This window comes from Molossus molossus, unplaced genomic scaffold, assembly GCF_014108415.1.
Source record: "Molossus molossus isolate mMolMol1 unplaced genomic scaffold, mMolMol1.p scaffold_m16_p_3, whole genome shotgun sequence".
NCBI classification, from domain to species: domain Eukaryota; kingdom Metazoa; phylum Chordata; class Mammalia; order Chiroptera; family Molossidae; genus Molossus; species Molossus molossus.
This window is the reverse complement of record NW_023425366.1, coordinates 6614510-6624235: the sequence shown is the minus strand read 5'-3', so window position 1 is coordinate 6624235 and position 9726 is coordinate 6614510. Positions and strand designations below refer to the sequence as shown.

The window sequence follows — 9726 nt, the reverse complement described above, 5'->3', positions numbered from 1 at the left end:
TTTTGTTCATATAGAGTGGGGGGTGGGGGGGTGGAAACATCTGAAAGGGACACATGGAGTAGCTGCCACCCGCACAACCAAACCAGGGTGGGGACAAACTGCAACCTAGGTCCGTGCCCTTAGTGGGAACCGAACCAGAGTCTCTCTGGACCGCAGACTGACACTCTAACCGCTGAACCAAACTGGCTGGGGCACAAATGTACTTCTAATTCCAGAGATGTTTGTACTTCCATTCTAGAGACATTTGTTATTTCAATTGGAACTTCCAGAGACAGAAAAGCAAGGGATTTCTCATAGAATTTCAATCCTAGGGAAAAGGAAAAAGACAATTTTAGGCTTTGGAGCTTCCTGTCACACTGAAGCACTGTAAGTGGTCACCCCGTCCAGGTGGCCAGCCCTGCCTATCTTAGAGTTCCAGGAAACTGGTGCAGATTTGTGATCAGCACAGTTGGTCCTGGCAACTGGAGGCTGGGAGCAGATATTTGGTCGGACAACTTACAATATAAAAAATGGCATCCTTTCCAGCGTTTTTCTTCTGGATTAAATCTTTTAAACCGAAAATAACATTCTAGTAATGAGTCAAATGGCAAATTATTATTAAAATACATAGAAATGTAATATTCATACATAAATATGCTCCCAAGAATTACTGCACAGATATTGGTTGTTAAGAATTAAAAATAAAACAGTTCTTCAAGGTCCTCACAGATTAGTAGAGATCAATTCATGCTGAAATAATAATGGATTTTAACATAGCAAAATTTAAACACAATTCCTTTGTAGTTTGTTATTGCACTTCTTAAGATAAAAGCAAGTAAAAGTATATTCCTGTTTGTAAATCCTATCATTAAACAAATGATCTATGCATCAATTAGCATAGAGATATGTGAAACTATTTTCGCAGATTTAGCAGTGGTCAGGAGAGATGCTTGCATTATTTTTAAAATGAGCATGTATTATCAACAATCATGCTAGATTAGTATCTTTAATAAGTTTCAACCTCAAGAACTGAAACAAAAGTGATGCGCCAAAAACAAAGGAACACAGCCACGTTAGCCAAGCGCTAGAAGCTTCTGTGAGGAATGTCCTTTACGATTCTGGCCAGAAGCTTGCGGGTGTCCGAGAGCAACGGAGATGGTAGGACCCGGTTTAAAGGTTTCATTCCCACGCGCCGGAGCCGCAGGAAACCTATCGGCGCACGAGTTCGGCCCCGCAGCTACTGACGCTCCGCGCCAAGAGACACCAAGTTGATGAAGCGACCCGATTGGCTAAGAAATGCATGACGCCCATTTCTCAAGCCCACTGAGAGCCGGCCTCCGGAAGACTGGCTCAGATCCCGCTTTCCGATTGGTCCTTCAGGCCAGCGAGCCGGGACAACTGCGGAAATCGACATCTGGCCCGGAACTGCGGGCCAAGATGGCGGCGGCCAGGGGGTGGCGGCTGGTGCCCCGCGGCCCGCGGCGGTCACTGCACGCCGAGGCCGCCGTCGGGACTGCAGGTGTCACCGGCGCCGATGTCGCGGCGGCGCCTGTCGCGCGCTACCCGCCGATTGTGGCCTCCCTGACGGCCAAAAGCAAGGCGGCACGGCAGCGGCGAGTGGAGCGGTGGCACGCGGCGGTGCACGCGGCGCCGTCCGTGGACGAGAAGATCCGCCTCCTCACCAAGATGCAGTTCATGAAGTACGTGGTGTACCCGCAGACCTTCTCGCTGAACGCGGACCGCTGGTACCAGGGCTTCACCAAGACCGTGTTCCTGTCGGGCCTGCCGCCCGCCGCCCACCCGGCGGCCCTGCGCGCTGACCCCGCGCCGGCGCCGGGCCTGGCGACCCAGCCCTCCGACCCCGCGCCCGCGCCGGGCCTGGCGACCCAGCCCTCCGACCCCGCGCCCGCCCCGGACCTCGAGCCCCTGCGCGCCGCCGCGTGCGACTGCCTCCTGCAGGAGCACTTCTACCTGCGGCGCAAGGGGCGCGCGCCCCTCTACCAGGAGCGGGAGGCCCTCGCCTCGCCTTTCCTGGACCAGCTGGTGGCCTCCCTCGTGGGCCTGCTCAGCGCGCACAACCCGGTGCTGGCCGCCGCTGCCCTCGGTGAGCACGGGCCGGCCCCGCGGGGCGGGCGGCGGACGCGCGATGGCCGGGACCCGCCCCGGCTCGGATCTGCCCCCTCTTGGTTTCCCTGCCCGCTGCTCCCAGCCCTTGGACGCCCAGCGGGGGCGGTGGGCTTTAGTAGCAGCCACTGGGCCAGGCTGGGAGGTTCAGGTCTGGGGCGCCCCAGCCCCTGCCTGCCTGGTGACGGACAGTCCGGCCGAAGGAAGGGCAGTGCTGGTTCGGACGGGGTCCTAGCGAGTGGGACAGACCTGCGCTGTCTTTTGGCCCTTCCACCTAGTTAGGTGACGAAGGCACCCCTTTTAGTGTAATCTTCCTCATTTTCCAGATGAGAGTTACAGGGAGAGTACTTTGGCATGGGACTGTAAAAACTCAAGGCAGCATGGGTTAAAATACCTGACGTTTGCGTTTATTCAGTAGGTACTGTGTGCCTGACCCTGTTCTAAATGTTTTATGTGCCAACTCATATCCTCACAATAACCGTTTACAGTAGGTAGCGTGGTTTCATAAGTGGGGAAGAAAAAAAAGAAAAACCCGGAGGCACAGAAATGTAATACGTACCTATTTAAAAGAGCTTAGAGCTGGTAGATTGGGTGGTGAGGATTCAAATCCAGCCCTTGTAGGCCTCTTTGCTGAGTGGATGTTGCTACAGGAGATCGGTGCTCACTGAGTCTCATGTGCTTCAGCTTCTCAGCTGGGAAGGCAGTGATCTTGGGGGAAGCCTCATGGACTCGACTCCTGATCGATAGCCTAGGAAAACTGTTCTCAATACTCAGGTTCCTCTTCTGTAGAAGGGAAATGATGACAATTCTGCATACCTTTCAAAGTTATTGTGAAGATTCAGTCAGTCCTTCATATGACAGCTCTGACTGGTATTAAACCTCTTATTTCTGGTGTGTGATATTCCTGTTCTGGTAATTGAGAAAACGCTTTGGTTACAGTGTTTAGTGCAGCGATGACACAAGTGGACGATATTTGAGCCGTATGTTTAAGGTTCATTTAAGTTAAATTATCACATAACCCAGACTATCTTACATCCAAGAGTAATTTTGATATATTTTTAATGAGCAGAGTCCTTTTTGAGTTCTATATTGCTGAGTTTAGTATTCTGATAATAACCAAATTTATCTAAGTGATAAGAAAGTTTTGAATATCTTTTGGTAGATCGTAGACGCCCGGTTCACTTTTACTGGTTGCGTGGTGAAGAAGTTATTCTTCATGGTCATCGGAAAGGTCGAGTTGATGCTTTGAGATACCAAATAAATGATAAACCACACAACCAGATTCGAATAGCGAAACAACTCCCAGAGGTAAGAAACTGCACATGTGCCTGTTGCTATCCAATGCGGAAATGTCATGGGCAGACTAGGTAAAAGGTTTGGTAGGGTAAAAAGTTTCATTCACATATATTTCACCTGAAATTCTTTTTCGCCTTTTTAATCTGCTGTAGTGTATGTATTCCCCAAGGGTCAAATAATCATTTTAAGTGAGGTTAAGGCATCAGTTTTCAGGAACATACAAATCTTTTTTTTATCTTAATATAAAAATTTAAAGAACTGCTAGTAGTTTATGATTGTAATTTATAGTACCTATACTGCCTAATCATAAATCAAGGCATTTATTACAGTTATCAACTGGTCATTTTATGTGTTTATAGTTCTTTTGGAGAAAGCAAGTATATTTTAGTGTTGCCTATGTATCCATATCAGGTTGGCACATTTGTTTCTTTTATAAATCATGTAATAAATAGTTTAGGCTTTAGGGGCTGTGAGTCTCAATTACAACTATTCATCTCAGTTCCTATACCCAGGCACCATATGTAAATGAATGTGCATGACTGTTCTGATAAAACTTTATTTGTAAGAACAGGTGGCTGGCTGAATTTGGCCCATTATTAGGTGGCACTGTTACCGTTTTGCAAAAACATCTCACTTGAAGATTTTTAAATCTATTAGGAATGTGAGTAAAATATACACTAGTGTTGCTATGAATTGACCTGTGACTTTTTCTTTAAGTTTGTGCCGCTGGATTATTCTGTACCTATAGAAATCCCTGTTCCGAATTGTAAGCCAGACAAACTTCCGTTATTCAAACGACAATATGAAAATAACATATTTATTGGTAAGTTTCTCTTTCGATGTATTGTGACATAAATATGTCCCTGGTGCCTTGTACTAATTTGCTTAATTAATTCTTGATGGCCAATGGTTTAGATAGTCCATGAGCAGCATAATTAATTTATAGTCTCAGATTGTTACAATATGTCTGAAAACTGGGAAGAAAGTATTCTTTCAGCTCACCATTTATTTATTTTTATTTTATTTTATTTTTTTTTTAAGAGAGGAAAGGAGAGATACAAACATCAATGTGAGAGAGAAACATGCATCAGCTGCCTCCTGCACACCCCTACTGGGGATCAAGGGCATGTGCCCTGACCAGTAATCGAACCGGGACCTCTCAGTCCATGGGACAGAGCTCAATCTTCTGAGCCACACTGGCCGGGCTCAGCTCACCATTTAAAATTTCACTTGTTTCTACTGAATTAGCAATATGTAACTTGAAAAAAATACTTACACTTGTTAGGCTTTGTTGATGTATTATACAGAAAAAGTAACTTGTGTTTTTTTCAAAAGTAAAGAGTGTAGAACTGAACTTGAGGCCACGATTGGCTTTTTTACAGAAGTCTGCTGTTTGTCTCACACAGTGAGTGTATGATCAGGAATATAAAAATAAGACCTGACATCTCCCTTATGCAGTTTCTTCTTTTGCTATTTTTTTCTTCAGCTATTAATTCCCAGCCAACTTATGAAATGTTTTAAGACAGCAGCTTACACTAGTCCTCCAGTCCTGTTTCATCAGCCCTCCCCGTCGCTGCGGACTCAGGGTGATCATGTGGGACTTTGCACTTTACCACTGAACTCAGGAATGTCAGCATTTCATAAAATAGTGGCCCTTTTTTTCTTTACTTAGAAATTTAGTATAAAGATCAATTATATTTTTGAAATTGGGAATGAGGTATGTAATTATTACATTAAAATAATAAAGTAAGTTTTGTCCTGGTTGGGTGGCTCAGTTGGTTGGCGAGTCTTCTTGTACACCAACAGGTTGTGGGTTTGGTCAGGGTACATACCTAGGTTGTGGGTTCGATCCCCAGTCGAGGCACGTGCAGGAGGCTGCTGATCGGTGTTTATGTCTCCACCACCTCCTCTCTAAAATTAAAAAAAAATCCTTAGGTGAGAATTAAAAAATAATGAAATAAAGTAAGTTTTTAAAGTCATTAAGTGTTTGTATCCTTTGGTGAATACAACAAAGAGAATAATGAAGTTCCTTGTGATGACTAATGGGTTTGAAAAAACCTGAAATAATAGGAATTTTAAATACATTCTTTTGACATATCCTGTGTCGTGGTGAGCAGCCTGATGATAGCTGACAGACTGTACTATCATGTGAAATGTAACTTTTATTGTAATCAATACAATAGGTAAACTAGCCTTCCCATTGGTGTATTTTGAGTCCTGATCCCATGGTGGATAGAGGAGAGAAAGGGATTTGGAGTAAGTACTGAGGATGTGTGGTCTAGGTATTCTCCCTGTCATTTCATGTCAAATGTTTTTTTTCACTCTTTAGGCTCAAAGACAGCAGATCTGTACTGTTATGGTCACACCCAGTTTCACCTGTTGCCAGACAAACTGAAAAGGGAAAGGTTATTGAAACAAAACCGTGCTGATCAGATCGAGGTTGTTTGTAGAGCTAATGCTATTGCAAGCCTGTTTGCTTGGACTGGAGCACAGGCTATGTATCAAGGTAAACTATGGCATTGTTGGAAGCTACCTGACATTTAAAAAATTTAGTAGTTCATTTCCTTGGTTAAAATGTAGGTTGAATCTTAACATTTTGAAAACGTGCGTTACCCCAAAACAGTTGTTTTACAGCCCACAATTAGGTAGCTTACATTTGCAAGAGGCAGTGGCACTCGGGTCGTTGCTTGGTCCTTTGCGTTGACCACTTTCGCGTGAAGGTATTTTTTCCCACGGTGTTCTCGAGCATTTCAAAGACTCTAAAGCCAGCTAAGTCACCTCTGTAGATGGCAGCCGCTTTCTGAAGCCAGAAAAGGAAAAGCTTTGGTGGGTTCAATTTTAGATCAAGTCATAGTTCTCTCTATCATTTATTTGAAGGCCATATCTAGGGTGTGGATTAGGAGATTGTTCATTCAGTAAATGGTGAATGTTTAAAAAAATTTTTTTAATTGATTTTTTAGAGAGAGAGGAATGGAGAGGGAGAGAGAAATAGAACAATAAGAGACAATATCGAATGGCTGCCTCCAGCATGCTTCCCACTGGGGATCTGGCTCACAGCCTGGGCATGTGCCCTGACCAGGAATCGAACCAGTGACCTCTTGGTGCCTGGGTCGACGCTCAGCCACTGAGCCACACCGGCCAGACTAGTGAATGTTTTCTATGTACCAAGCACTGTTGGACTTGGAGATAGTGTTGAATAAGACATGCAAATCCCACTTTCTGGAGCTTATATTATAGTGAGGAGAGCAGAAGATAATAAACAGTTAATATTTTTGGGTGGTGATAATACTTTGAAGAAAATTAGTAGATAAGGGGTAGAATGATTTGTGGGGTACAGGTGTAGATGAGATAGGGGGCAGAATCTGAAAACATAATTCAGAGGAGATCTCTAGAAAAATGCTGCCAAAGTGTAAGCCCGGGGGAGACCCTTGCAGGCGAAGGAATGGTCAGTCTCAGGTCAGAACAGACGAGGTGTGTAAGGACCGTGGAGGCTAATGGGGGGAGGGAGCCGGGGGCCTCATCACGGGACTTGCAGAGCCCGTTGTAAAGCATTTGGATCTTATTACAAAACCTAAAGAAACATAATACGTAACTGGCTTAATCCTATGTAAGTTCCTCAGGAATTTTATCACAGATTTATTATTGCCAAGCTCTCCTCTTCCCTTATGATATATTTAACCTTATACTCACAATTGTTGGCTTAAGTTTCTATAACAGAAACAAGTGAAGAATCTTTTCTTGAAGGTCTTAGAGTGGTACCGTTTATTCGCGAAAGATAAAGTACTTTTGACAATATAATTAATTTCATGTATTATTACTATTGAGTCTCTCCAGTAAGGCTGATATAAAATAAGTGTGGAAAAATAAAGTTACTGCTTGGCCTTGGCGGTAGGGTTTTAATGTATGAAGGCCAGTCAGCCTGGGTAAGAAGCAGTGGAAATTCGAGTAGTTATGGTTAAAGCAGTCTGGGACCTTATCACATGAGCCTCACTAAGTGAAATGACAGCAGTTTATAAAACTAATTTTGAAGTGTGTGAAGGAAGACACAATTAGTTTAAGGACGTGGATGAAGTCCGTAGAAAGGTGGATTTTTTCTGAAGGTTTGTTTTTGTAGATTTTGTGAAATAAATGGCTGTTAGTGGTTATTGGGTGGTAGGTGTTACTGGTATGGGGAAGTTTTGAACGATTTTGAAGTCAGTAATGATGTAGTTAATATCAGGTGTAGGGAAGTCTCACAGATAAGCTTGCTGCTGTCACAGGAAGTGAGGGTTGAGAAGATGCATCGTGAGTTGGGAATACAGGGTTGGAATGGATAGGGAAAACTTTGAGATCTTTAGTAAACTGGTAGGTGAAATATCTACGTTTCAGCAGGTATTCGATACCCTGTCATGCGTATGTTTTGTTGGGTAAAGTGTATTGTGGTGCACACTTCAGTGTGACTTTGTTCCCTAGGGTTCTGGAGCGGAGCAGATGTTACTCGACCTTTCGTCTCCCAGGCCGTGATCACAGATGGACAGTACTTTTCCTTCTTCTGCTACCAGTTGAATACTTTGGCGCTGACTGTGCAAGCCGACCGAGAGAACGCGCGCAGAAATGTATGCTGGGGGACACCGAGTCAGCCTCTCTATGAAGCCGTCGAAGGCAGCGGCGTGAAGGGCTTTAACGACGAGGTGCTGCTGCAGCTTGTTCGCTTTCTCCTGAACAGACCGGAAGAAGGCAGGTCCCCCGGCTGCATAGCTGAAGAAGCCTGTGACTCGGGACTTCGGGAACCTTCATTTTTACCGAAGCAGCGATAAAAGAATTTTAATGATGAGATTTGTGACTGCCACATATTAAATGCACTGATTTTGAGATAAATGTTTCTGATGTTAACCTTTGATTAGACTTTTCATTCTGTTCAAAATACATGCTAATAGATTTAATTTGAGAGAACAGTATGTTGATGTAAAAGTAATTTTATCTGCATATGACTAACTGATGAGATTGAACTATGTTCATTCAATGCCTTGCATTGCAGGTGATTTTAAAGGAAAAATAAGAATTCAAGTGCTTGCAAATACATAGATGTTTTATTCTTAATTTTTGTTTAATGTTTTTGTTAACATGATAATAGAATTTTCAGGGTCCTGTTCAAACTCCTTTGAAACATAAACAGTATTTTGCAAATATAGGAATCAGCCCCAGGGACTTAAATGACTTCCAGAACTAACAGGTGACTGTAGCATGACCGTGAGGTGTATGCACTTGAGCGCTTAGTGTCGCAGTGGTCACGTGTTTCAGGTCGTGGTTTTGCCCTAAGATTAGAAAACTAGGTTTGTTGTGTTTCCAAATCAGTTGTCAGTTGGTGAAGTTGTTAATCTTTCTGAGAATTAAGGTTAATTCAAACCATTTTTAGTGAGCAAAAAAAAATGACCTTTATATAATCATGCTTACCCTCCTCACTCTATATTACCTCCTATTGTGAATATTTCAAATACCCCATTGCCTACTGTAGTCATGTGACAATTAAGTGGTTTTTCTTCCTTCATTCTCTTTCAAGGCAGACGTCATGGTTATACTGATGGCTGCCTCAGCTAGAAGCCTAGGGACAGTTGTCACAAGTGACTGCTAGCCTGAAGGGACAGCCTGTGTGAGTGTTGCCGTCCAGGGTGTGCCGTGCTCCGCCGTTAGCCCGCCCCTTTCTGTGTACCTGGGATGCGGGTCATTTTCACTTCAGTCCTTCAAGCCGCCCCCACGGCTGGGACACCGTTCTCCAGCCTGGCCCCACCTCGCCCGCCTGCCTGCCTGCCGTGTCCCATTCATCCCTAACGGGAAGCGAAGAGCGAGCCTGCCGGCTCCAAGTACAGGGGGCGCCTTACCTGGGCTCTCACTTCTAACTCGCTGAACTTCGCAGTGGAGTCACTCTCCTTGCTGTGGGCTGTGGGCTCCAAGTGCAGGGGGCGCCTGACCCTGGCCCTCACTTCTGACTCTCTGAACTTCGCAGTGGAGTCACTCTCCTTGCTGTGGGCTGTGGGCTCCAAGTGCAGGGGGCGCCTGACCCTGGCCCTCACTTCTAACTCACTGAACTTCGCAGTGGAGTCACTCTCCTTGCTGTGGGCTGTCATAACACAGTCTCAGCAAGTTGTAGGGTTAAATGAGCTAGTGTATGTGGAAGTGCTTTTAAAATTCTATGTAATTAAACTGCTTAGGATTCAGTTCAATGGCATTTCTGTCCCTAAGGTGATTATATCTAACTCACCAAAAAAGGATAGAAAACTTACATGGACCACAAAGAAAAGGAAAGTATTTCTAAGTCATTTCCCTACAAGGGTCCAGATCATTACAGTT

General features: G+C 44.6%; 1 protein-coding gene across 1 annotated transcript; it reads left to right on the top strand.

The window, feature by feature from the left end:
• Positions 1-1416: 1416 nt before the first annotated feature.
• MRPS30 (mitochondrial ribosomal protein S30) lies at positions 1417-9049 on the top strand. Its single transcript, XM_036279898.1, has 6 exons — positions 1417-1770; positions 1831-2083; positions 3266-3411; positions 4117-4222; positions 5729-5905; positions 7852-9049. The coding sequence occupies exons 1-6, from the start codon at positions 1417-1419 to the stop codon at positions 8193-8195; spliced, it is 1380 nt and encodes a 459-aa protein (XP_036135791.1). The 3' UTR covers positions 8196-9049.
• Positions 9050-9726: the final 677 nt, after the last annotated feature.

What these genes read in the sequence shown, in the direction of transcription:
- MRPS30 (XM_036279898.1), top strand. Translation starts at nt 1,417, where the DNA reads ATGGCGGCGGCCAGGGGGTGGCGGCTGGTGCCCCGCGGCCCGCGGCGG. An exon ending in TAGCGAAACAACTCCCAGAG is followed by an intron (nt 3,412 to 4,116) that starts GTAAGAAACTGC and finishes TTTTTCTTTAAG; the next exon opens with TTTGTGCCGCTGGATTATTC. An exon ending in TGAAAATAACATATTTATTG is followed by an intron (nt 4,223 to 5,728) that starts GTAAGTTTCTCT and finishes TTCACTCTTTAG; the next exon opens with GCTCAAAGACAGCAGATCTG.